The 27,009-nt window shown below is 59.3% G+C and overlaps 2 protein-coding genes across 11 annotated transcripts in view; one reads left to right on the top strand and one right to left on the bottom strand.

Annotated features, from left to right (window-relative positions):
• The window catches only part of ABTB2 (ankyrin repeat and BTB domain containing 2), a 226,094-nt gene extending 203,242 nt beyond the window's left edge, over positions 1-22,852 (top strand). For 6 of the 7 annotated variants that reach the window (XM_027581369.2, XM_027581370.2, XM_027581371.2 and 3 more), the window contains 14 exons: positions 3,741-3,893; positions 5,170-5,335; positions 8,116-8,205; positions 8,647-8,748; positions 10,704-10,800; positions 11,092-11,227; positions 13,202-13,431; positions 14,644-14,822; positions 15,193-15,298; positions 15,506-15,608; positions 16,084-16,174; positions 20,490-20,558; positions 21,170-21,283; positions 22,522-22,763. In XM_027581369.2, the coding sequence (XP_027437170.2) occupies positions 3,741-3,893; positions 5,170-5,335; positions 8,116-8,205; positions 8,647-8,748; positions 10,704-10,800; positions 11,092-11,227; positions 13,202-13,431; positions 14,644-14,822; positions 15,193-15,298; positions 15,506-15,608; positions 16,084-16,174; positions 20,490-20,558; positions 21,170-21,283; positions 22,522-22,719 (1,834 nt within the window). In that variant the 3' untranslated portion in view covers positions 22,720-22,763. Of the gene's footprint in view, positions 1-3,740; positions 3,894-5,169; positions 5,336-8,115; positions 8,206-8,646; positions 8,749-10,703; positions 10,801-11,091; positions 11,228-13,201; positions 13,432-14,643; positions 14,823-15,192; positions 15,299-15,505; positions 15,609-16,083; positions 16,175-20,489; positions 20,559-21,169; positions 21,284-22,521 lie in introns of all 7 variants that reach the window. The other variant, XM_027581368.2, reaches the window with a different exon arrangement.
• NAT10 (N-acetyltransferase 10) overlaps positions 22,850-27,009 on the bottom strand; it is a 46,129-nt gene continuing 41,969 nt past the window's right edge. For 2 of the 4 annotated variants that reach the window (XM_027581364.2, XM_027581367.2), the window contains exons 30-31: positions 25,590-26,743; positions 22,850-24,713 (exon numbers count right to left, since the gene is read on the bottom strand). The gene's annotated coding sequence lies outside the window, so the exon portion shown is untranslated. Of the gene's footprint in view, positions 24,714-25,589; positions 26,750-27,009 lie in introns of all 4 variants that reach the window. The other 2 variants (XM_027581365.2, XM_027581366.2) reach the window with 2 other exon arrangements.

Below are 27,009 nucleotides of genomic sequence, written 5' to 3'. Positions count from 1 at the left end.
TGCCCCCACCCCCTCTGGCACAGCAGACACCCGCCCTGGCAGTGAAAGGCTTGTGGCCAAGCTCGGCCTAGAGGAATGGCAAGGAGAGAAAAACCGCCTTTTTCTTTGGGAGGAGACCAAGCATGGGGGCAATGCAGATGTCTGACATTCCCAGCCTCGCTCCTCTGGAGCCCTCTCCCCCAGCAGGGAGGAGGCACCCGCGGCTGGTACGGATGGGAGTTTTTACAGGGATTTTCCAGAATGTCCAGGAGTACAGGCCAGCTTCTCAGCATGTCCAGTGGGCTACATGAAATTACCAGAAAGGAAGTAGTAGCCTGGAACCCACAGGCCAAGGGAAGGATGTTACTGAGAAAGCCCATGAATTGCTTGTCCCATTACCTTCCCATGGACCACAGGGGGGTGGGTAGGCCAGGGAAAAGGGCCTGAAGAGGTCAGTGTGGGGACTGGCACCGCCTTGTTTATGGACAGGTGGACACCGGCCACTACTGCAGAGGTGGAGGGACACACTTAACCCTGGAGGATTTCTGTGTGTTGAGAATATCTAGTCAGTGTTCAGTTCAGGAAACAGAAACCACTCTAGGTATTTTAAGCAGGAAGGGATTTAATGCAGGGAATTAGATGCCAATAGAATCATTGGAAGAGCTCAAGGAGCAGGTTCAAGGCCAAGCCTCCAAAGAGATACCAGACTTCTTCAGCGGGGGGTGCTGCTTCCTCTGAGACATGCCCTGGAAATGCGATTCCGATTGAAGCTGGAATCAAGACATCTTTGTGGTTGCTTTCGGGAGCACTACCACAGCCCCTGAAGCACTCGGGAAGGTGGAAAATGGACACTAGAAGGGTCTGTAAGAAAAGAAAAAATAGACCTCATGTCTCATGACCTGGCTTGCTAGCAGAAACAGACAAAGGTGGGCTCGACCTCACACCTATTCACCAGATCTCACACAGCTGCATCTTAATGGAGAAACCTAATTTGCCTCCAGGACCCTAGCTGCAAAGGAGTCTGGGAAATGTAGTTTTCAACGTTTTATGTCTCCAACAAAGATGGGATAATGGAGGCTGAATGAGCCAGTCCCCAGTACCTGCCCACCGAGGTTATCAACGCTGTATTTTTTCATGTGCCAAGTTCTAAGAGGCCTGGAGCATAATGAATCACAACACCATCTGATTAGACTTGGCGATTCCCCAAGTTCCCTCCTGGATTTCCCCTAGTGCAGCTGGGAGATGCTGCTTAGAGCTTCAGTGTCCATACTTGGCACTTGGTCTTGGCTGTTGGCCACAACATGGAAGAGTGGCTGGCAAATCCACGAACTATCTTTTCATTTACACTTCAGTTCCAATGCTGGTGGTTTAGATAAAGCCTTCCCCTTGGATCAGAAGAACTGATATATATAGAAATATGTGTCTGAGCTTGCCTTCTAGCATTGCAATGTCAGAATTGGAAAATCCTGGACTATTTTGGGAGAATTCAAATGAGTATTTATAATCAAAGTTCTATAAACAGAGGAGGAGTTCACAAATGGCTTGTTGTTCCTTCCTACATTCTATAAGCTCCCCCCATAGAGTCCTGGCTTTCCCCACTCCAGCAAGTCAGCACTATGCCCGTGAAAATTATATGCCATTCTTTTCTGAGCAGAAACAGGAGTTGGTCCAGAAGTGAAAACTTAGATCCATCATAACAAGTTCCTGATGCTCAGCCACACTTTTGGTCATTTGGCCAGTGTTTATTGAGGACATAGTGTGTTCAGGCCCCATGCTGGGCCTACTTGGGAGTACGCAGACATGAGCAGGCCATCGTTCTTGTTCTGAGGCACAGTGGGTCTGGTCAGGAAGATGAGACACACTCACTGATGGAAGAGCAAGTTCTAAGGGATCTCGGAGCAGGAAGAGATTATTTTCCTCGGGGAGAGAGGGTCTGGGAGGGCTTCTGGAAAGAGAAGGTACTGGAACTGAGCCTTGAAGGATAAACAGGGTCTGGATGGGCAGAGGTGAAAGCAGGTTCATTCTCCTGAGGAGGTAGGGAGGGCGGGGTGGGTGAGAACCACAGGGGCCTGGTGGTGTGGTGTGTCCTGGCAAAGGATATGAGCCAGGACTGGAAATGGGTTAGGGTGACATCCAGGGCACTCTTGAAGGCCAAGACCAGCCAGGCTTCCCCCACCCGTGACTCTCCTCACCACTCCAATTAGTACACTCAGACCCAGATAGGTTTTCTGAAATGACGGAACCAGAAGATCAAAATAACTTCCAAATGAACCACCTTCAAGATCACATCTGCTTATTTTGTTGAAAAATAAACAAAAGCATCCTTTCCCTCAAGGAGAGAAGCTCTTCAAGTTCTGGCGATTTCCTGAGTGGAAATCTGAGACGGTGATCTGAGGGTCTCTCGTTGATTCCAGTTGACTGACTTAGTGGCTGAGGAGAGAGAGCGGAGGGCCTTTTCCTGGTCACAGTACCTCTCTGCACGTCTGGGGCAAGATGGCGGTGACAGCAGAGGCCTAATGCTCAAGGAGCCCAGGGCAGCAGAGGGAGCGGGGTGTGGAGGAGTGGCAGGTATCAGGAGGGCGGGGAGCACACACAGGAACGGGAGGCGGACTCGGGCTGTCCTTAGAACAGCCACAAGGGGCAGGGTGCCAGGGCTGCCTCATCCTTGTGACCGGGCAAGGAAAGCTCTGGGCAGAGCAGGCTTGTTGTCCATTGAGTCATACAGCCAAAGACTGGCCGTCAGGGTGGCCCGAACCACTAAGATGAGTTGGACTGTGAGGAGGTCTCCCAAGACGGCCTTCACCACAGGAGACTTGCCAGAACTGATAGAGGACAGGAGGCAAGCCTGTCTCAGTAGCGAGCGGACCCCGCCTCCCCGCCTCCCCAGTGGTAACCCAGATCAGGCGGGATGGGGCTGGGAGGGCCTGGGGCAGGGAGAGGGCGGGCCCCTGAGCCGCTGTGCTGGCCGTATTGCTCAATGCCAGGGGGCACTAGTCCCATTCCGTGTGAATGGCGCCCCCTGGTGACATATGGACTACCTCATGAGTGGTGCCCCCTGGAGTTGGCAACTCAGACGCCTTGCCCAACAGAAGTCTCTTCCTGCTTCCACCTAGTGCCCCATGTTGCTGTGGCCCTGGGTTTTTAGTGTTAGGCCCCGAGACAATTGTCCCCGTAGGACGGGGAGCACCACGCTGAGGCGGCTCCGGCCTGCCACAGGAAGTGACGTAAGGCCCACCTTAGCCCAGGTGCAGGGTGAGGAAGGGGCGACCGTGAGCTGTGTGCCGTACATCATCTCACACAGCTCCACGACAGCCCCTCTCACAGATGGAAGGGGCAGGCTCGGGCCACGCTGGTCTGTGGTGATGGAGCACAGCTGCTCGGACAAAGCTGGGGTGGGAGCCTGGGTCTGTGGGACTCTTGCCCCCTGACGCCCCCCCCCCCACCACCCAGGAGGCAGTCTCCCCTTCTGCGGAGAGAGACCCGGAGACCCCGTCCGAATTCAGGGTCCCCCCTCGACACACTGGCAAACGCTTCCTTTCACTGGTCACCTAAGGCCCTCGGGTTCTGCCCGTGGCCCAGGATGGGCCTTCCTCCTGACTCCTCACTGTATCTGTGGAATGGGACAAATCGGGGTCTCTGTGAGGACGAGGAGCATGCCCCCTCCGCACCTCACCGCCTCTGTAGTGGGTCTCGGGGCATGCGTGCTGGCGGGCGCGCCCCACCGGCCTCACCCCCCACCCCCTCTCTCTGCTGCCTCCCAGGCCCTTCATGCTGCTGCCGCCGCTGATGGAGTGGATGCGCGTGGCCATCACCTACGCAGAGCACCGCCGCAGCCTCACCGTAGACAGCGGCGACATCCGGCAGGCCGCCCGGCTGCTGCTGCCCGGCCTGGACTGTGAGCCCCGCCAGCTCAAGTACGGAACCGGCGAGGCGTGAGCTCGCGGCACGCCTCCCTCTCCGGGACGTTGCGGGGGCGGGGGGCCCTCCCAGGGCGTGCTCTGTGGGCGCCGTGTCTGTTAGACGGATCGTTCCAGACCCAGGCTGCTTTCCGCTGGTCACGGAGCAGACACACATTTGGATCTGGGCAGGAGAGCCCTCACAGGCTGGCTCTGTGGGATATTTGGGGGAGGGGGGAGTGGTAATCAGCAAAAGCGGGTCCTTCCTCTCCTCTGTTCCTACACTTGCCACTATTTTTTTTCAACTATTCATTGGTGTAGGCGCTGGGCTGAGCCCTTCCTTTGTACATGCGTCATCTTGGTTCTCATGACAACTTTAGAGAAGGAGGGGCTGTAATGCCCATGTTACAAATGAGGAAACTGGGCATCGGGGAGGAATACTGATTTGTCCACAGATACTCAGCTAGCCAGGTGTCTGAATTTGAACCCAGGTCTGGGTTCTTAACTTTGGCCCCAAGCCTGGGCTCTTAACTTTGTCCCAGCATGACCGTCTTATATTGGACTGGTCTCCTGAAGTCCGTCTGGAGAATGTTCTCCGTGGCCATCCTTGTCGTATGAGAGACTTGCCTTTTTTTTTTTTTTTTTTTGACCCTTTGCCCCAACTGCAGTTATATCCTCCTCTGTCTCCGTGGCAAATTCCCAAATGTCATTCTGGGACGTGAACTTTCCACACTTTGGCTCCAGGCCGAAGCCCCCTGTGGGAAGCCTGTGGTGTGCCGTCTCATAGATGTAGTTTTTAATCTGTGACTCTCGTTGGTGGGATGGCTGGATGGCAGTGGGATTCTGGGCCGTTCTCCACCATCTGTTTGGTAATTCCGGGCCTCCTCGGGAAGCCCTTGAGGAGAGAGGATGTAAGCCAGGAACTGGAACTGGGCCACAGTGGCCGTCCTCTAGTCCGAGGGTAGTCTTCGCCCTGCAGAAAGCACACGGGCGAGCACCGAGGCCCATGTCCGGGCTGGAGCTGCGTCCTGCTCAGGCAGTCTCTGGTGGGTTGTTCCTGAGGGGACTTCATTTCCTGACAATGGACAGCTCCGAGCTCTTCTTTAACATGTTTGTAGAAGAGCAGACGTTTGTGCTCACATCACTGAGCATGACAAGGCCAGTTGCTGCCGATGGAACCGAAATTCCCCGTCCTTCCCCTCCACCCTGTCGTCCTGCCCCTCGTCAGCCTCACCTCCTTGAGAGGCGCTCACACACAGTCCTGCTCACACACCTGCGGGTCTCATCTATGCAGACCCGAGTGCTGTTTCAGCTCCTTCAGGAGGCTGGACGCCCGAGCAGCCACCGAAAAATTCAACCAGGACCTGGGCTTCCGCATGCTCAACTGTGGCAGGACAGACCTCATCAACCAGGCCATCGACGCCCTGGGCCCAGACGGGGTGAACACTATGGACGACCAGGTGCGTGCGGAGAGCTCCGCTAGCCAGGTGCGGGGGACAGAGGCAGGGACTCGCCGTGCGAGAGAGGGTGGCACAGTCCTTCCGTTCCAAACCGAGGCCACTCTGCTCGGTGCTTCTGAGGAGTGGGCAGCCTCCCGTTGCTGGTGGGGCATCAGCTGGAAGACTTTCCTAGCGCCGCTGGGGAAACCTTTGTAACAGAGATTCTGCTTCCACTGGCTGGAAGGCCAAAGACTGTCCCGGATGGTGCAGGGCTGGGAAGAAGTCTGGAGGAGTCCCAGCTGAATTTCCAGCTGTGAATACTAGTCACTGGGGCGTGGGCCCTGGGCGCCTCGTGTGCCTACTCTGTATACCAGGCCCACAGAACCTGCTGCTTTCATGGAGTTAACGTTCTAGTCGGGGAAACACGCGCTAAGAAATAGAAACGTAAAATACAGAGTATGTCCGTGAAAAGTGCTAGAGAGTAAAATGAAGCCGGAAAAGGAAGCATTAGAAATGATTTACAATTTTAGATAGAATTTAAGGGGTTTGTTTGCTTTGTTTATTGTTTTTGCTGTGAAGAGCTAACATTTGTAGAGCATTGATATGTTCCAGGCACTGTTCAAAGCGCTTTGCCCAGATGAACTCATTCAGTCTTGACAGTGGCCCTAGGATGTCATGCTATTATTATCCCCATTTTATAGATGAGGAAAACTGAGGTACAGCGAAGTTGGTTTACCTGAGGTCACACAGCTAGTATGGAGCAGAGCCGGGGTTAGAAGCAGTCTGACCCCAAGCTCTTCACCACTATGGGCTGTCCAGTTTGTTTGTCTGACACCAATCCGTGCATCTTCGCCACGTAGGTGATGGCTCTGTGGTTTGGAAGGCCACACAGACGCGGGGGGAACGCTCCATGACAGCAGAGGGCTTGGGTGGAATGCTGTCCCATGAGATGCCAGCGCAGGACAGGGCGTGCTGAAGTGCCAGGTCAACCACGAGGCCAGGGTGGACCTGGACAGGTGACAGGTCGAGCAGAACGGCTGGGGAACAGGGCCTCCGGGGCGGGGGGGGGGCAGGGGGGCGCTGAGGCAGAGAGTGGTAGGGCAGGCACTCCAGGGAGAAGAGATGACCCGGAGCAGGAGCGTGGAGCTGGGACGGTCAGGGCGTGGGCTGGGCCAGCAGGGAGGACACAGGCCGGGTGCCGGACCTCCTTGGGGTGCCTCTGTCAGGGCCAGTCCCTGGGCCTTGCAGGGGCTTTCATCCTGGGGCGTCCTCCCCCTGCCCAGGGTGCCAGGGTGAGGCCCGAGCCATCCGCCCAGTCACAGCCATGGCATCTTGGACCACCTCCCCGAGGGTCACCTTCCTCGCTTCCATCAAAGGCGGACAGCAGTCCCTGCCCCGTAGGGTTCGGGGACGCTTCTGCATCTGGCGCATAATAAAGGCTCAGTAAGCGTTCTTCTGGGTTTCACTGTCCATGTGATGACAGCGACCATTAGCCGTGAGCTCTGTTCCTCAGCCCTTCATGCTTTTCCTTCCCTATGGACCTGGAGTGGGGGGCGGGGGGGCTGACACAAAAAAGACTCCAAGCCAATGTAAACCCTGGACCACGTACAGACGTGTAGAGAACAAAGTCAAGCAAGTGCGGAGGGGGCTGAAACCCAGCCAGAGCCGCCCTCGGCGGCACTTGGCTCTTCTCTGAATACTCGATCCTGTTTGTGCCTTCGGCCTTGGTATTTATGGGACGATCTGTGGGTAAACAGCTCTTTCGCCCATGATTAATGTCAGGCCATTTCTTTATCTCTGGGCACTAGGCAGGGATTTATGAGGTAAGAAGATCTTGTCTACACACAAATAACCTAATAAATAACATCGCAGGGCTCCAGACACACGCTCACCAGGAGCCAGCTGTGGGATAATACTTTCCACTGCCGCTTCTGCTATTACTGGCCCTGGAGAAAGATCCCCAGCCAGGAGGCAGCCCGGCGAGCCGTCCACCCAAACTCGGGGAGGATCTGGGCCTCTGCTTTCAGGAAAGCTCTGACTTGCTCAGTAGCACAAGAGATGCGAGTCAGACCCCTGTCTGCGCTCTATGAGCTGCCTCTGAAGGGGAGGAGCTTCGCGGCTCAGGTGGATCCGGGGTCCTGTGCGAGTTCCTCCTCCTTGTGTGACCCGGCCTTGGGTCTCTCGGTTCCTCGTCTGTAAAAGGGGGATAATAATAGAGCCTCCTTAATAGGGATGTTACGGTGATTCGATGAGATGTTGCACGTAAATCACCTCAGGGAGGGACTTAGGGGCCCAGGGCCTGGGGCGGGTTAGGATATGGCAGGCAGTATAACACCGGGGCAGCGATGGGCTCGCTGCGTTCTTGAGATTCCTTAGCTCTTGAGGTCAGCTTCCTCTGCGCTAGGCACTTGACACATGGTCACTCGTCTTCTTCACAACAACCCTATGAGCCAGATACTGTTGTTGGTCTCATTTTAAAGAAGAAACTGAGGCACAGAGAGAAATGAGTGACCTGGACATGGTTTACTGCTCGCCATGGCAGAGGGGGCTTCGGGGCCCGTGCTCCTCACCCCTCTGGTGTCCCACAGTGCTTCTGGAAATGGCCCCTACTCAGGCCTCACGGGCTGCATGTCCAGTGCACCCAGAAGGGGCAGGAGGGCGAGCCACGGTGCAGGGCCGCTCTGGATGAGCAGCCGAATCAAGCAGGAACCCGGACTGTGGTTTCTGGCACAGACACCTGTGGAATACGTGGCACTGCGTCCATTCCCAGATGGTTTAGCATCAACCTTTGCTTCACATAGGGTCTGACGCCGCTGATGTACGCCTGCGCGGCCGGGGACGAGGCAATGGTCCAGATGCTGATTGATGCGGGAGCGAACTTGGACATCCAGGTGAGCAGCCATGGCGGGGCGCCTGGCCCAGCGAGGGAGCACCCCACGGTCTCCAGCAGCTGCGTTGGGTGCGGTATTTGGAGGGATGGGAATACAGATGCACAGAGATAACAGTGAGCCAGGAGCGCTTTTCCTGGCGCGCGGGCTTCCTGTCTGAGAGCAGGGAGCTGAGCGGAGAGCATGGGCACGGTTCTGTTATGGCACAGTCTCGTCCCTGCCGTGTCTGTACCCAGCGCAGGCAGCACCAACCGACCATCCTGCTGAGCCTTGTCTACGGGGTGCGCCACACAGACGTGACCAGTTAAACAGAAAGCACTCGGATAGGCTCCTAGTCACCATCCCTACAGGATGCCCCCCTCACTCCAGTGCCCGTGTCACCTGCCCAGGAATGGCACTCACCCAAAAAAAAAAAAAAAATGGATCCTTTGTGGGATTTTCCAGGTTCCAAGCAACTCTCCCAAGCACCCCTCCATCCACCCCGACAGCCGGCACTGGACCTCGCTGACGTTCGCTGTGCTGCATGGACACATCTCTGTGGTGCAGGTGAGCTCCTGCCACGTGTGCAGCGAGCCCTCGCTCGCCAGGGGGGCTGGGCCCTGAATGTAGCCCTGCCTGCCTGGAACCAGAGAACGCAGAGGAGCTGCTTCGGGCCGCGCACTGGGTCAGCAGGATAGACCCCGCCCCCCGGTTTGCCTCAAGGAGGGGGCTTTAGCATAAGGATGCCTGTGGAATCTTGTGGAAGGAGCCCAGGTCCGAGCAGTCCCAGGCCTGCCCGGCTTCTCTGTATCTGTCCGGCAGTCTCCGGGCACGCTGGAATCGGCACGTGTGCTCCACTTCCTCTCCTCTGACCACTTGCCCAGCTGTAGCCCTTTCTGCTCCCCCATGAATGGTCCCGCAGAGCCGGCCCTATATCAGGGCGTCCTGGTTCTGCCCACCCCCGTTAACAGGCTTAGTCTTTGCATGACCCAGGTCCTGAGAGAGGAGTCAGAGCGGCACGGCTCACCTGTCCAGCCAAGTCACGCCATGTGGTGCCCACGGTGGCCCAGGTAGCTGTGACTGGTGTGAGGGTGGGGTTCAGGCCCAGAAGCAGAGCCAAGCAGTGGCCCACCCCAGGTAGGGCACTTGCTACTCAACTCCCAGACTCCTTTGCTCCGCAGGCCACTGGGGAATACGGGGTTGCACACTCCTTCCTGAGAGTTCATGTGTCACCCTCGCAGACTGTCTGCTACACCTAGCAAGTCCTCTGAGGGCGGGGGCCGTGTCCAGTCTGTTCAGCAGCAGCAGCACGGCCCTGGCCTGTCGTAGTGACTCAGCAGATGGTCTGCACCAGGCCAGCTGCCGTCCCCCGCCTGCTTGCTGCTTGCTGCCCTCCTGAGCACTGAGCAGAGTTCCGGCCTAGCCCAGACCGGCCGGCAGGGCCATGCTCTGGACCTGCCTGGACCGGCGCCCAGTTTCGCCCCATCAGGTGGGCCTCCACCTCCCCCACCTTGGCGCACTGGCTCTGACGGCAGTGCCACAACTGGTTTCTGACTGACGAGAGCCTCCAGCCAACAGCCGTTCCCCACTTCCCACACACTGGGGCACAGGCTTGCAGGTCAGCCTGCCCGCTCGTGCCTGGTCTCCAGGTATGGGGCCGGCGGGGTTTCCCCTAGGTTTGGTGTTCCAGAAACCCGGGAAGGATCGAAGTGCTCCCTCCAGGGCAGCCGGTCAGGAAAGGTGAGGTGCAGCCCAAAGTCACCTGTTAGAGCAGCACAGACACCACCCCTGCCCCAAGGCAAAGCCAGGCCCAGCTCAGCTGGAACTGCTTGGCGTCTGTTAGCCCTGCGCCGTCTTGCCCTTGCCAAAATGGAGAGAGGCGTCCCGGACAGCGAGGTCTTGCCCTGGCCCTATGCCTCCCAGCCTTGGGTAGCTTGCCTGCCAGACCTCTCCAGGGAGATCACTTGAAGCCTCTGGTTATTAAATCCCTGTGGTGGGTTGAGCACCATTTCATTTCATGCCCAGCATGGCGGCAAGGCTGGCCTCTGGCCATTTTTGAGATGAAGCCTGGGGCTTCAGGAGCTGAGGTTCGTGCCCCGCCCCAGGTCACTCTCTGGTTGGTGGCCAGCACTGACACTCAGCTCTTTCTGTGTCTTTCCCTGTGTCTTTCCCACTACCTCTGCTGTCCCCAGAGCCTCAGTTTCCCCTGGTAGATTGGGGGCGATGCAATCGATTCGTAGGAAAGTGTTTGTTTGAAAGAAAAAGACAGCTCAGAGGTCCCCACAGTTCAGGGCCTTGGTCCAAAACCACAAGAGTAGAGGTGAAGATTCTAGAAACTTAAAGACCTGAGGGTAACTTCAAGTTCCAGAGTTCAGGTTCCTCAGCTGCCCAGGTGAGCTGGATCTTGGTCACATGCCTGCAGGGAACCAGAGGCCCTTCCCCCAAAGCCTCCCCTGCACACCTCCCAGACACTCCCTGCCACGCTGACGTGTCCTGCTCCATGCCTGCCCTGTGCCCTGCAGCTGCTGCTGGACGCCGGGGCCCATGTGGAGGGCTCAGCGGTGAGTGGCGGTGAGGACAGCTACACGGAGACCCCCCTGCAGCTGGCCTCTGCGGCTGGTAGGTATACAGACAGCTGCCCTGCCCAGCAAGGGTCCCCCGCTGCCCCAAGGCTCCGCCTTGCCCTCCCTGTGGCATCATTCAGCCTGGCGGGGCCTGCAGCCGGACTTGCGGCCACATGCCCAGGTCCCTGAGGTGAGCCTGGAGACCTCTCCTTTTGGCCTCTGGGGGCTCCCTGTCACCCCATTCATCAGCATTTCTGTGGAGTTCGGCAGCCAGGCGGCAGCCCGTAGAGGCACACGATGATATGGGTGGTGGGAGCATCTCCCCTCTGTCTGCCTTGTCTTCCAGGGAACTATGAGCTGGTCAGCTTGTTGCTGAGCCGAGGCGCTGACCCCCTGCTCAGCATGCTCGAAGCCAACGGCATGGCCTCCTCCCTCCATGAGGATATGAACTGCTTCAGCCACTCGGCCGCCCATGGCCACAGGTACGCACCTGGGGTTCCTGCCCCATGTGAAGTGGGAGCATGAAACAGGCTTTCAGTAGTCCGAGTCCCCCATGGGGAGCAGGAGAGCTAGAGATCTTTCCAGATGGGGGTTCTGTGTGAAAGTCATCCAGAAAGAAGATACAGGTCTTCAACCAGCAGAGAGGCCTCAGATGTTGGAGGCCCTGAGACTCTGGGTGGCGGAGACGGCCCCCTTGCGTGGAGAGCCCCCCCCCCACCCCCGCTGTTTCCTGGTGGAGCTGGGACTGCAGCCCGGGTCTCCCTACGCCTGGGGCAGGCCTTCCCACTTCCCGTAGACTCTGCCCTGCACGTCAGGCCACCCTGGGGTCACATCCCTTCCCGACTTGGTGGTTCTTTTCCAGGGCTCCAGGGGCTTCGCACAGCATATGGCTTAGGGGCGATGCAATCGATTTCGTAGGAGAGTGTTTGTTTGAAAGAAAAAAACAGCTCAGAGGTCCCCACAGCTCAGGGCTCCTGGCGGCTGTGTGAGAAATCACATCCCATTCCAGGAGCAGATGGTGGACCTTGGTTTGTGGGAGCCAGGCCTGCCCAGGGGTGTGACAGGGAGGGCAGCAGGCTGCGACCAGAGCCATCCAGCAGCTCTGGGGGGCAGAGTGAGACAAGAGAGGCAGTTATTAGAAGCCAGAAAAGGGGCCAGAAGGGAAGGGTGGGTGGGACAGCTACTTCCTGTTCTCCAGCACCGTTCTCGAAAAGCAGAGAGTGCCCTACTGTGGCCCCCTCCCTAGAATGCTTTCCTCTACAGCTTCTGCCGCCTAAATCACCCTCCCCTCCGCCCCCAGTACCGTACTGCACATCAGTGCCGCTAGGCCTTTTCACCCAGCCCCCAGCGCCCCACGTTTTCCCCTGTTGCAGCCTCTTCACCCTGTGCGGACACACTGTCCACGCACCTGCTTCCCATTTTCTCTCTGGAACACAGGATTTAGGGGACAGGGGTGGTGGCCGGCTCAGCTTCCCATGCCAGCACGCAGCACAAACGAGGTGCTCTGTAAGCTCAGTGAGCTAGCAAAGCGACAGTGGGATGACCCTGGGTCTCTCGAGGGGGTCTCTGCCCGACGCAACACGACCTCCATCCGAGCAGGGAATGGGCTGGGCAGGGCTGCTGGGAGGAGGCGCAGCCCCCAGGTGACCTGTGGACCCGCTCCCTGCTGCAGCCATCCCAGGCCACAGGATGTGACAGAATGAGCCCGGGGTATGGAACCAGCAGTCCTGGGCCTGAGTCCGCACTCCTGCCTGTGTGACCTTGAGCATGACGCAGTCATCGGCCATGAGCGGTGGGGTCCACGGGCTCTCACAGGGTTAATGCAGCAGTAGACAGGAACGTGCTCTGTCAAGTCCAACATTCTACACACGGGAAGTCCACGTAACCGGCATTGTGACTTCAGGTCGTCCTTGTTCATGGCGGTCTGGGACTCAGAGGCATATGAGCATGTGCTGGGTTTCAGACCCTTCCCGCAAGTGCAGGTGGCTGCCATCTCAGGGTTCTGCCGTGCATCAGGCCCTACACCCGATGCCGTCACGTTGGCCTCCCATTAACCCGGGATGAGGGTGACACGGGTACCCCACTCTGCAGATGACAGAGCAGTCAGGGCACAGAGAGGCAGAGCAACCTGTGTGAGATCACACAGCCAGGATGGCAGGGCCAATTTGGCCCCAAGGCCCATGACTTAGTAGTACCAGGATGGTGGGGGGGGGGGGGGGTGTCGCCTCAGGGCCAGTCCACCCGTACCCTCCCCTGCCTCTCTCAGATGGCTGCAGATGGAGGGTGCTGGGAGCCCTGGCCCAGCCTGCCTGGGAGGGGAAGACCGTGAGCCCCTAGCGCCCACAGGTGCCCCACAGCAGCCCATCTAGGCCACGGGGCTCAGGAGGGCACCTCAGGCGGGCACCGTCCACGGTGAGGGCCTCAGGCATCCCCGTCTTCCATCCGTTGGCCCGCAGGAATGTCCTGAGGAAGCTCCTGACGCAGCCCCAGCAGGCCAAAGCAGACGTGCTGTCCCTGGAGGAGATCCTGGCCGAGGGCGTGGAGGAGAGTGACGCCTCCAGCCAGGGCAGCAGCAGCGAGGGGCCCGTGCGGCTGAGCCGGACCCGCACGAAGGCCCTGCAGGAGGCCATGTACTACAGCGCCGAGCACGGCTACGTGGACATCACCATGGAGCTGCGGGCGCTGGGTGAGGCCCCGCGGGCGCGCCCACATGCGACACGGGCACTCTGCTGCTCTTTTAAGAGCAGACTGGAAGAGGGCCAGGGCCCGCAGGGGCGGCCGGGCACGGGGCGGACTCCACCCTGAGCCTCGGATGGTCCTCTGCGGGGATGCGTCGGGGGGGCATCGCCCCAGCCCTCCAGCCTCGGGCCCTTCCTCCTCCCTGGGCGGAGCCTCACGGCCCCCCGGCCTGGCCGTGGCCTGCGATGTGCAACCCTGTGAGCATCTGCCTCACTATGGTAAACATTTCTGGTCAACTAGAGGCTCTCCTGTCACTTGGCCACACTCGTTCGCTCCTTGGGTCTGCGAGTCTGTGGACGCTCCTTCCTGCAGGGAGGCCGCCCCGACAGGCAGACCTGGGCCAGATCCCAGCTGGTCCACTGTCACTGGCGCTGCTGATCCTCGTTTACGTAAGACTGTGAAGTCACACGAGGCCCAGGGCCTGGGGCCAGCTCTCCGTGAGCTCTACGTGCACGATGGCAGTGTGGAACGTCCTAGTGGCCGCCACACTTGCAGCCAGTCAGGCTCAGTGTTCCTCACTGTAAACGGGTATATCATTCCCAGCTACAGTCAGAACACCGAGGATGCTAACGCCACTTATGTCACTGTGTCCCTGGGGAATGCCATCGTCCTCTTTTTACTCCATAGTGAGGCTGGCGGGGAGCAGCTTGCTCTCTAATTACCAAAGAAATTACTAGCTTTTGTCATGACCTCCACAGAGTAGTTTTAAGTTAGTTTATGGCCCCACTGACACTCTCCAGGGAGCTGGTACACAGTAATTATATGGCACTGGATGTCAGTGCCCTGAGTGCCGGACAGGCATGGGCCCGGGTGTCCGGCCTGTTTCCCAGACCTCCGAGTGCACCTGGCCAGCCCTCGTAATTGATGGGTCTTCCCAGGAAGTCATTCCAGGGCCCCAAAAACAGTGGGGCTGGGGTGGCCCCAGGCTGAGCCGTCTGGGTGCCCTGCCCTTGGGTCGGAGCCGTTCCTCCGCCCTATCTGATGGGGACACCCAAACTCCCCTCTGACCTCTCAGCAGGGCCTGTCGGGGTCCATGGAAGCTCTCGTTCCCTGGCTTCAGAGTCCCTCGGCATGAGGGAATGGGGCGGGAGCCCGCCTGGGGAGGGGGTGTGTGCAGGCCATGCCCTGCGGAGGTGACGACTGCCCGCCCTTCCCCCAGGTGTCCCCTGGAAGCTGCACGTGTGGATCGAGTCTCTGAGGACCTCCTTCTCCCAGTCGCGCTACTCAGTGGTGCAGAGCCTCCTGCGGGACTTCAGCTCCATCAAGGAGGAGGAGTACAACGAGGAGCTGGTGACCGAGGGCTTGCAGCTCATGTTCGACATCCTTAAGACCAGCAAAGTGAGTGACGTCAGGCAGGTCCCCACGCTGCGCGCCGAGCATGTTGGCTTCCGAGGCCCTGGCCCAGGCCTCACGTGCACACGCACACGCACGCAGGCCCCCTCCCGCACACCCCACGGCTGGACTGCCACGGCCTGGCTGCAGAGGCCGGAGGCTGTGGATCTGTCGGGGCGGGAGCCCGGCCAGAAAAGCAACTTGGGGACTCCGTGATGGAGGCACGGGCATCTCTCGCCAGGCCAGATCCAGGAGGAACCGAAAGACGGCGGCTGCTCTGAGCCGGGTCTGGACTTCGGAAGCGAGCCTGCCGTGTCTGCGGCCACGGCAGGTGGCCAGGCGGCCTCACGGGCCCTCCCTCTCCTCTGCCCCGCAGAACGACGCCGTCACGCAGCAGCTGGCCGCCATCTTCACGCACTGCTACGGCAGCAGCCCGGTGCCCAGCATTCCCGAGATCCGGAAGACGCTGCCCGCCAGGCTGGGTGAGGCCTGCCCCCCCCACGCCTGCGACCAGCCGCCCCTCGTCCTTCCCAGAGCTCCATCCCGTCTCTCCTCCTGTTCCTCTCCACGCATCTTGGTCTGCTGTTCCCTGTTCCTGGTGCCTCAGTGTCTCTGTTCTCCCCCTGTGTACCCCGCCCCCAGCACCTGGGGGCCCCTCGGTCACGTCCCTTCTCTCCCTTCGGGCACAGATCCTCACTTTCTGAACAACAAGGAGATGTCCGACGTGACCTTCCTGGTGGAAGGAAAGCTCTTTTATGCACACAAGGTCCTGCTGGTGACGGCTTCTAACAGGTAGGCCGCCTCGGGGAACAAGCCCCAGCCCCGGACGGGTGGGGCCGGCCTCCCATAGCCGCGAGGTGACACCGGTTCCAGGGAGGAGCCTCTGCCCCGTGGAGGTGGGTCCCCCTGTGGCCGTGGAGCCCCCGCCACCCCACAGGGCTGGGACCCAGCGTCCAAGAGGCGCTCCGAAGGTCGAGGTCTTGCTTCCGATTATTAGAAAATGTTCTGGAATGCAGAGTCACCTTCCAGGCCACAAGCATCACCGTCACTCACGGGGGGCGGTGGGGACAGATCGGGGCCCGGCCCAGCTGTCAGCCCAGGATGATGTAAGCTGCCATTTGCAGAGAGTTATTTTGGGAGCGGTGCAGTAATTTTAAAAATGCCCCGTCTCCCGGTGACCAGTCGGGTGATGGATGGCACCATTGCTGCTTGGGATGAAATCAAAGTCATGTGCAACACCCACCTTGTTTCACCTCCTTTGCTCCAGGTTCAAGACGCTGATGACCAATAAATCAGAACAAGATGGCGACGGTGGCAAAACCATCGAGATCAGTGACATGAAGTACCACATTTTCCAGGTGGGTGGGCCTCCGTGCTGCGCGCCTCTCAGGGTGGGGGGTGGCCTCCCCCAGGGCCCCACGGCTTTGTCCATCTGGGCTGGGAGGCAGCTGGGAGTTGACCATAATCTTGCACTCTGTCCCCACTGCTTTCTGCGTTCACCAAACCCGTGGTCCGGTTGGAGCAGCAGCGTCTGCCCCAGGCCACGGTAGCCCTTCCGGTGCGGGCTGATAGTTTTCAGAGCCTCGCTCCTGAGTCCTGAGCTCTGACCACTGAGCGAGGGGCCTGGGCGGACGGACGGCAGACCTGTGAGGCCTGGCACCCACCACACGTGTCTGTAGGAGCCCTCGTTCCTCAGGGTGGGCTCCCCGCAGCACACACCTGTGCGTCAGCCCCCTGCCCTCCCGCGTGCCAACAAGCCCCCTGGCGGCTGGCGTGCACACACTCTGAGGAGCGTGGTGTGGGCTGCACCAGTCCTCCCGAGCGTTGGACCCCAGCCCGGCAGGCCTGGCAGAAAAAGCCAGCTGAGCCCATCCTGGTTGTGGAAGACCAAGGGTCAGTTTTTCGGTCCCTCAGCTTTGGAGAACATCAGAGGTTGCGTGATGGAAAGTCCACAGGCTGGCCGCCAGTCGAGGCCAGAGAGTCTGGAGGGAGGAGCCTGGCTGGGATCTCAGCCGAGCCCCGGCTGCGAGCTCCTGCCTGGGACGTGGCGACTCCAGGTCTCCAGGCTGTGTGGTGGGCCCTGGGCTGCAGGGACGACCCCCAGGGGCTGGGGCTGAGGCCAGGGGGCAGCCGGGATGGGCTCCAGGGCCTGGCCCTGCACAGGACAGCTCTGTGGCCTCATAGGACGGATCAGTCTCACGGAAGCACAGGGAGCCCCCATTTAAAATGGCCTAGTTTCCCCTCATGCTGTCTTCACTCATTTACTGTTTAGCACTTTGTCATCTCTGGACAGGATGAGGACAGCAGTAAACAGGACAGGGCCCTGCCCCCCAGGAGACGGGACTCCGAGAGGGTGAGAGGTGTGGGGGCAGTGCCGGGGGCACAGGAGGGGGGCACCTAACCCACAGGGCAGTGGCTGTCAGGGGCCGGGGCAGCCGGCCGGCCGCAGGGGCTCCAGGCAGGGGGACGGTGCACACCAAACTCCAGAAGAAGAGACCACATATGCTCCAGAACTGCTCTCTGGTCCAGTCTGGTTCAGGGGTTCAGAAGACACTGCCCCGAGGAGCCATCGCATGAAGGGTTTGACCTTTAACCTACCAAGGAAGCTTCCTGAAAGGTCATCACCGCTAACACTTAGCCAGGCGTGGCTCCAAGTGCTGTGCCCCTGCTCATCAGTTACACGTTGGGGCACAGCATCGTCCTAGGAGGGGTAGGTGGATTATTCCGTCAAGAGGCACAGAGAAGTAAGTGACTTGCCTGAGGTCACACAGCTGGGAAGTGAGAGCGCCGGGATTCAATCCAAGGCTGTGTGGCATGGTCAAGTTCGCAATTACGGAGCTCACTCAGAGGGTGAGGAAGGGCCCAGAGGAGCCACAGCCCCAGCCAGGGGGCCAGGTAGGAGGCTGTAGAGAAGTCTAGTCATGTGATGAGGGTGAGCAGGTAGCGGCAGTGGGGTGGGGGAGGTGCATGAGGGGAGAGTGGACCAGACCCAGGGACTGGCACCGGCAGCGGAGTGGGGGTGTCTCTGCTTCCCCCGTTTCCAGCCCTTGATCCAAACTCACTGGCAAGGGGGCAGCTCTAGAACCTTGTTTGGCTAAGAAGCCCAGCTTCTGGGCGAGCTGGAACATGAGGTGGGGTCACGGTCAGACACAGGAGGGCAGCACAGGAGCGGCAGCGGGGCCGGGTGAGGGTGGGGGTCCGTGCAGGCACCCGGGTGACCACGGCCGTGGAGCTGCCCTGCAGGGCTGCCGTCGCTCACCGGGAGGACGCCTGTGCCACGGCGGCCTTAGCGGCCACATGACTCATCAAGGCTGTGGGGAGGGCCCGATGGGAACACCAGGTCTCACACCCCTGGCACCCAGGGGCCTGGGCAGGGTGGGCTCTGTGGCTGTAGATCTCCGCCATCAGGGGAGAGCGCCGTTTCCGGGGGAGCCTCCACATGTTGACTCCTGCTCTCTGGGCTCCTTGGAGGGCTCAGCCTGAAGTCTTCGATCCCGGGCCAGAGCTTCCTAACAAAGCCCGGATGTTTTAGAGCAGCTCCTGAGTATCTCAGTGGCTTTCACTGCCCTGGGAGAGAGAGACAGACAGACAGAGACAGACAGATGAGGGGGAGGGAAGGAGGTCGGTCATTGTATTTGTTTTCCAGAGGAGGAAACCAGCCCGAGGAGATCTGAGCTGTGCCATCCAAGAGAAAGATAACACAAGCCACCTATGTAATTTAACATTTCGTAGTAGCCACATAAAAAAGCAAAAAGAAATGGGTGAAATTAATTTTAATAGTATATTCTTTAACCCTTTATATAAGCCCAAATATTACATGCAGTCAGTACAAAAATTAATGATGTATTTTACATTCTTTTTCATACTAAGTTCTGCCAATCCAGTGTGTACCTGACACAGCACATCTCAGTTCAGACCAGTCTTGTTTCACACGCTTGAGAGCTACACCTGACCAGCGGCTGTAGCATCAGTGCAGGTCGAGACGCTTGCCTGTCTGGCTTGACCCCAGTTCCACCCGTGCAGTGGCGGTGGCCTTCCCGCACTCAGGTTCCTGGGTTCCTGTTCAGGCCAGAAGCAAACCGTGCGGCCCCTCTGCAGCTGAACCTTCCCCGGGCCTTTCCCAGAGCGCCGGGCAGCCTGCTGGGAGGCACATGACCCCCGTCCTGCCTGAGGGTTGCCGGGCTGGACAAAACCCATCTACCCAGCCTGCCGGCCACCCAGCTCCCTGAGCAAGCGCAAGGGAGCAGTACTGGTCTGACATCTATGGACTAATATGCATTCAAGTGACCTCAGGGAGCTCCACGGGCCACAGCTGGCTGCACCTTGTCAAAACCAGCTCCTGAAAGGCAGAGGCTGGGAAGGGGAGCTGCAGGTTGCTGCCCACAACCCTGCGTCCCATCTTGTTGAGGGGCTTCCCTGAGGCCGTCTCTTAGCCTTCCATCCTGGGAGCCCCTGCCCACCCGCCCACTCCACTCGCAGCCCTGGGCCAGGGGCTCTTGCCCTGGTTCATCCAGGGCTGCCCTGTGGTGCGGTCCTGAACAGCTCGGAGCCCAGCCCCAGCGGGCAGGGGGGTGGAGCGGAAGAACCCAGGCCTGGGGCCCGCCGAGGCACACTTTTGCCTCCTAGAGGGACAGACACACGGAGCACACTGTGTGCTCCAGCAGGGGCTGCGGAAGGCCTGTGGGTGCACCACCTGTCTGTGGGGGAGGGGAGGGATGGAGGTCTCGGGCGCCGACCTTGGGCCTGGACAGACTGGTCAGGCCATCTCCGCACTCCCGTTCCCCGGAGTTGGGCTCCTTCCCTAGACCCTCCGGTGCCTCTTCCAGCCCGGGGCCCTGCTAATAACAGAGCCCAACTATGCCGGCGGGAGCCGTGTTTACTTACACACTTGCCAGCTCCTTGCTGGGGCTGTTCCTTCAGCCAACCAGTGCGAACCGCTTTTCTTTTTCCAGCGGTGAACTTCCCGGCCTCCAGTGTGATGGCAGAGTTCGTAACTTAGACCTCAACAAAACTGTCATTCCCCACTCCTGGGCCACCTCATTTGATATCTGGGACCCCTCTGTTCCCAGAAGCCCCAGGCAGGTCTGGGCCAGGCGGTGAGGTGACCTCTGGAGCACATCCCGACCTCAGCTCTGTGCTTGCCGTCCAAGGGAACAAATCCAGGGGGGAGACAGGGTCTGGCTCTCACCTCCACATTGGAGTCCCAGCACAGACGGGGAAGTTGGAAGCAGCTTCTGAGGGCAGCACCCCCATCCCAGGTCCATATTTAGAATGTAGGTGAGAGAAATGTGCAACGTGCCATCTAGGGGTCTGGTGTGGGAAGCAGGAGACCTGAGTGACTCAAGCCATGCTGCCTTCCCCCACCCCGGGCCTCAGTTTCCCCATCTGTGAATAGTACTTTTCTTTCTGGGCTCACTGGGCTGTCCTGAGGATCGGAGTGGAGCCACCCCATGGAAGGAGGCCTGTCCTACACACAGGTGATCAGCAGAATCTCGGGGCTGACTTCTGGAGACTGCACAGACACAAATAGTAGCCTCAGGGAGTTGGGGGACGTGCACGTGTCCACCTGCACAACCAGGCCCAGGGTGGAGAGCGGCACTCTACTGGAGGCAGATAAGGACACAGGCCCTGTGGGTCCGTTTGGTGTTCACGCGGGGTCTCTTCTCGCCACAGATGATGATGCAGTATCTGTACTACGGAGGGACAGAAGCCATGGACATCCCAGCCGCCGACATCCTGGAGGTGAGGTCCCGGCGCCGGGGAGAGGGGTGGGAGCCTGTGTGCCCCGTGCCCAGCTGCTGGCACTCAGGTACAGGGCATCTGGAGAGCCGAGAGGGGAGGTGGCCTCTTCCAGGACCTCCTGATTCCCTGCTGGTCCTTTCTCTTCCTGTGACAGGAAGGGCCTTTCGCCCATCTGCCTCCTGGGCCAGGCCCGGGGGAGGGGGGAAGGGCGGAGGGATGATGGGCCCAGTAGGATCAAAGGCAGCCCAGCCCCTCCCCCCCCCAACCTCCTCACTGCTTAGAAAGCCGACCCCCTGCGGGTCAGGCGCCTGCCTAGAAGGTCCGGGAGACAAGGAGCGCAGCTCAGGGTTGAAGACCTTCTGAGGTCAGGCATCCCATCCAGTGTCTGTCCCTCATCCTGTGCCTTGCAAAGTGTCCCAGCAAGTCCCCAGGTGACCTGGAACAGAAAGAAATCAGTCCTCAGATTTGACCTGCGAAGGCGGGCAGGGCCCCGAGGATTAGGAGAAACCAGGGCCCGCGGCACGGAGCGGCCTTCTGTTCCCCGACGCCTGGGCCATGGGCCTGCTGCCCGCATCCAAGGCCATGTTCCCTCCCCCGCCCCCCCCCCCCAGCTGCTCTCGGCTGCCAGCCTGTTCCAGCTGGATGCCCTGCAGAGACACTGCGAGATCCTGTGCTCCCAGACCCTCAGCGTGGAGAGCGCCGTGAACACCTACAAGTACGCCAAGGTGAGCGCCGCCCGCCGCCTCCCGCGGGCTCATTGTGCCGGGCCAGGCCGACGGGCCGTGGAAGGGGTGGAGGGGGGCTAGTGATGCCCTCCGTGGCTTGGGCTCCCCACTGTTCCGCAGAGCAGCCTGCAGCTCCGGAGGGGAGCTTCACAAGCTGGCGGGCCTGGGCCAAAGGGCTGAGCTTCTCCAAGTCACATCACTTCCTTAGGTTCTTACTTGGTTTTTCCCCCCAACCTGTCCTTAATTTTACCCCCTCGGCACAGCCATCTGCTCAGGTGCTCGGGCTCAAAACTTGGAAGTTACGTATATATTAATTTGCCCCATCTGGGCCGGCTCCCTCCCTGTGAACACATCAGCAGTCTGTCCACTTTCTTCCATGTCCACTGTGCCCACCCTGTCCCGAGCCACCATCACCTCTCCGGACCATGACATTGACCCGACCTCCCTCTGCTTGGCTGTCACCGTGCAGTTTCCAGGCTCTTTGACAAGCGTTAAGACCATGTCACTCCTCTACTTAAAGTGTCCCTCCCACGAAGCTTCCTCTGTTCGCAGCCTAAATATCACACTGGCCGGCCCCCAGGACCCCTCCCACATCTTCCACGTGGCTTACTTAGCTCCCACTTCCCCCACGGCTCTGGCAATAACTATCCCCTCCCCCAGGAAAGCGCAGGCCTGCCGACTCCACTGGCCTCTCCCATGAGGCACCTGCCACTTTCCTCACAGCACTGACCACCGTCTGCTGTGACCTTACTTGGTTCTCTGGCTTCCCTGTCTCCCCCAAAGTAGAACATCAGCTCTAAGAGCACACTGCAGAGACCTGGCCCCCAGAACTTGGTGCCCAGTGCCTGGCCCGGAGTGGACACTTGATAGTTGTTGAGTTAAAATCATGACTGAGCATCTACCGGGTGAACTGCTCAGGTGCCCGGCTTGGGCTGGGCTCCCTGTCCCAGGCATTGGTAAGGAAGCTTCAAACCAACAAGGGTGTCTGCCGGTCAGTAATGGCAACAGTGGGAAATAGGCCAAGAAAATGATGGGGCCAACACAGTGATGTTCCTGGTGGCACAGCTGGGATTTGAACCCAGAATAGTCCCATCTGGAGGAGAGACTTATGGAAGAAATCCAGATAAGGGGAAGGCTCTTGGCCCCTGGGTGAGATTTGGGGGCAGGGTGGGGAGGTGTGCAGTTTCCGGTGGGGCTGTGCGAAGGCCATGGCTCTCACACTCCCCCGCCCCCAACAGATCCACAACGCCCCTGAACTGGCCCTGTTCTGCGAAGGCTTCTTCCTCAAGCACATGAAGGCCCTGCTCGAGCAGGACTCCTTCCGGCAGCTCATCTACAGCCGCAACAGCAAGGTGCAGGGCCTGGACCCTCTGCAGGACCTACAGAGCACCCTGGCCGAGCGTGTGCACTCTGTCTACATCACCTCTCGGGTCTAAGGGCGGTGGGGGCGCAGCAGGGCGGCACAGCCTGCAGCCTCTGGGCCGGGGCTCTGGCTCTAGGCATCCCTTGGGGGGAGAGGGGGGCGGGCGGTGTGAAAGGCTGGGAGCAAGTGCTTCCAGGGGCGTCTGAACAAGTACATACCTGGGGCCTGTGGGTGGGTCAGAGCCCCGCTGCGGGGGTGGGGGCACTGGTGAGCCAGGCTCATGGGACTCAGTTTCCCCCTCATTCCGCAGACACCCTCTCCGGTGTCAGTCTGTCCTTGGGTAGGCTGATGTGCTCTGAGCCCCCTGTCCCTGGGCGGCCCCACCGTCAACCCCTCTGCCCCAGGGTGGTTTGCCTGAGTGTTGGGCAGACAAGGCCAAAAGGTGGCCCTCCCCCCACTCCTGACCCCATACTGTTTGCACCTTGAGGGCCACGGTGCACTTACCGTCGTGCGCCCCTTCTCCCCTCCTGGAGGTCTGGGCTTGATCCTGATTCACCCCCGCTTGAAATAGCTTCTGACCATTCATTCCAGGCTCTGACCACCCACAGTCCCCAGGCCTCCCCAAGCTCAGACTGTGCCAGCTGGGGCCCTTGGCGGTATGGGCATCCTGATGGAGGTAGAGAACTTACACCCTGGGCCCCAGGCCACTTCATGCCGAAACTGGTATTTTTCCTCAAGGTCACATCAGAAAGGCTGCCCAAATCCTTGAACTTCTTCCTCAAGGCTATGCCTTTGTGATGTGAGCCTCCAAGGGCCTGAAGATCCCTGCCCAGAGGGTCACTTACAGTCCTATTTTCTTTGGTGTCTAGGCCTACAGAGGCCGTCCTTTGGAGGAGCACACCCCTGCTCTGTTAGTGCGAGAAGGCGGTTCTCCCAGCTGACACCCTGGGACTTCCAGGCCGAGCTGGAGGTGGCATGGGAGTGCCCAGGGTCCACGGACGAGTCTGCTGGCCACAGCTTTTGTTCCTGCTGCTTCTAGAGGCCAATCCTGAAACCCCAAGCCTAGAGTGAGGCAGCCTCCGGGGGCTCGGGAAGCAGATCCCTCCGTGTCGCCCTGGCTGGGTCTCTAGAGCAGGGCACTTCTCGTGGGAACCGCGGGTCCGGGGGTGGAAGGGGTGGGGCATTGGGGGGAGCAGAGGACATGCCGTGGCCCCGACGCCTGTCGTATTTACGGACCAGACACTGGGGGGGCATCCGGACAGCTTGTTCTGGGGGTCACCTTCTTCAGGCTGTCTGGCTGCACCTTAGAAACTATTTATTCACCAAGAGCCCTGGGCACTTCAGGAGGTGTCACTTTGGTTACCTTGAAAAGCCCCCAGGGGCTTGCAATCTTGGAAAATATTTTTTGACTAGCTGCTTGAGCTGGATGTACAAAGGAATAGGCGTTATTTTATTGCTGTAATAATGTATGATACTGTAACTGTACATTAATGTCACTTATTGTAAATGTACCAGGGTTTTATTAACAATAAACAAACACTTGTTAACAATGACCAAGGCCTTGTCACTCCTGCTAGGGAGTTGCTCAGAGCTGGGGAAGAGAACCCAGGGCTAATTCCCTGGTTAGTTACTCGGGCCTCCAGCCCCAAGCTGGGTTAGGACTCCCCCTACATACATACATACATACATACATACACGCACGCGCACACACACGCGCACACACACACTACCCCTGTCAAACAAGGTAGCTGAGGATATAAAATCTTTCTCCTCTGTTAAGCACTTAGGTGCCATTTATGAGGACAGAAAAGGTGTTTGTGTGGAGGGCCGGGAGCCCCCTGCCAGGAGTAAGATGGCTGTCAGGGGCTTTTCGGATCTTCTCTGAGCCCAGGCCACCCCCAGCGCCCTCACGTGGGAACTACCATTGGGGTTGTCATAATGGTTCTCTGCAAACCCTTGTGAGGCCCGGTGAGGTGGAGGCAGGGCCTCCGCCCCCTGAGGAGGCGGCACCTGTCCCTCGGCGGCTGCTGTCTCCAGCCCAGCTGAGCCCAAGCTGGTCTGTGCCACCTGGGAATGGAGAGAGGACAGTGAGCTGGTGACTCGGGCCCAAGGGTCTTCAGGACCAGTTATAGTTTGTTTTAGGTATGACGTCCAGGCAGAAATAAAGGTTTTTTTAAATGTTTGCTACCTGAGGCAGGTCACTAGAAACACTGGCCCAAGTGGCTGTGGTTCAGTAACTGATAGGCCAGAACTCAGAAGCTGGGGGACAACATGAAGACCTCAGGGTGTTAGCTGGGGGTCAGTCCAGGAAACGTCCAATGCCCAGCTTTGCGGGGCAGGGGTCCAGGCCCAGCAGCTTGAGGCCCAGCCTGGGGCCCTGGCCTGGCTGGGGAGGGGGCCCTGGCCTGGCTGGGGAGGGGGCCCTGCATGGACCCACAGCGCCCTCTGGGGGCCACAGGGAGGAGGCGCACCACTCGGCACCGTCCTGGGTGGAGGCCCCTGGGAGCTTGGTTCAGGGGGCTGTCCCTGCCCAGCACTTGCCATCTGCAGTGCCTACCCTTCAAGGGTCTGCGTCCACCCTCCCCACAAGCCTCTCGCCCCTCTCCTTGTGCCCTCCTGTAGCACATGCCTCAATCAAGTACCTAGAGAGCGTAGCTGTTTTCTCTTTGGGGGGGGCAGGCTAAAGGGAAGGCAATGTAAGGCAGGGCGGGGACCCCTTTGAGCCTATGTGTAGCAGAACACACTTAAGAAAGCATTTCAGTAATAGAGGGGTGCCTGGGTGGCTCAGTCAGTTAAGTGTCTGCCTCTTGATCTCAGGGTCATGGGTTCAAGCCCCACGGTTACTGGACATGGAGCCTACTTAACAAATAACAGAAAAAAATCAGGTTCTTCCAAGGAGGCTAGGGGGACTAGAAGAGAAGTGGAGGTGTTTGGTCACCTTACCTTATCCCTGGTGGCTGGGTCTCCTCCTCGGGGCCACTGCTCCAGAGCATGGGGTCCATTTCTCCTCTAGCTGCCCACTTCAGGCTCTGGCAGCCAAAGGCAGGCTGCAGGAGAGAAAGTGAACTTGGCCTTCGCAGAGTCCCAGGGAAACGGGCTGAAAGCAAGTTCTGTACCAGAGGGACTTCAGTCTCCCACAGCCGCCCTGCAGGCAACGACAGCAGCTGGAGCCTGGGCCTTGTCCGCAAAGGAAACCCTCTCCAGACATGAGGGTCGCCTGCCTTCCTGCCCCCACTCCTCCTTCCCCTTAACTTTGCTCTCTGCTGGTTTCCCAGTGCCAGCCAGACGCCAGAACCACGGCAACGTTCTCCTCAGCTGAACCACCTACAGCACCACAGGAGAGCCTCGGGCCTTCCATCAGCAGCCACCCCAAATCCACACATTTCCCCTTTAACCAGCTGCCCACAGAACGGGGCATCCCCTCCCCCCCCCCGCCCCAGGCTGAGGCCTGACCCGCCCACTGAGGCCTGCGAGCAGGCGGCTGGGGCAATGGCCCTCAGATAATGAGTCCACATTTTTCCAAGGTGGCGGTCACTTATTTCCTCCCCTCCCCCAGCCTCCACAGCCCTTTGTGTCCAACTCCTGGTCACTCGAGTCCTCTGGGGCGGCAGGGGCCAGATGAGCGGTGAAGCCCTGGAGCAGGCCGGCGGGAGCCCCATCCCGGCTCAGGGGGATGGAGCCCATTTAGGCATCTTCTTTGTTCAGGCTTCTTGAGCCCCTTCCCGTCCGGGTGACAGCATTCATAGCCAGCCTTTCTGAATTCATTTCGCCAGTGACATTTCCCGAGACAGCTTAGCTTTACAGATGTCACTCTGTCTGGGGGCCAGATGGCGAGGTCTGGGGGAGGTGTGCTTTGTCAGTCAGGTTCAGAGAACCCAAGATCACAACCCCCAAGTGCAGAGACCTGTTTAAGAACATACGCTTTGCCAGGAAATGGGCCGGGACTGTAGGTAGTAGGCAAATGTAGCTTCCTCTTTGCGTGCAGAGGGCAAGGCGGCCTCAGAGATGAAGGACAACCTTGTTGGAAGCCGACAGCCCAACAGGTCTGACCGCCAGGTGCATCTTCTCGCTGCCCAAGTGGGACTCTTCAGCTCAGCCTGTGGCTTTAGAACAAAGCCGGTCTTACTCTTAGCGCTTGTGTGTCACCGAGCAGCATCCCTGGTTAGGCAGACGCGGGCCCCGTGACAGAGATTTCTGGAGCCCTAGCCGCACACCAGGAACCGTGGTCCACTCCTCATACTCGGCTCCACTCACTCCTCTCAACAGCCCAGGAGGTGGGATCGATCACTGCCACCTGCATCTCACACATGTCGACCTGGACAGCAGGTGCAGGTGAGTGGCGTGCCCCAGGTCACAGGGAGAC

This window comes from Zalophus californianus, chromosome 11, assembly GCF_009762305.2.
Source record: "Zalophus californianus isolate mZalCal1 chromosome 11, mZalCal1.pri.v2, whole genome shotgun sequence".
Lineage (NCBI taxonomy): Eukaryota > Metazoa > Chordata > Mammalia > Carnivora > Otariidae > Zalophus > Zalophus californianus.
Note: the sequence above shows the minus strand (reverse complement) of the source record. Positions and strands in the feature narration are given on the sequence as shown.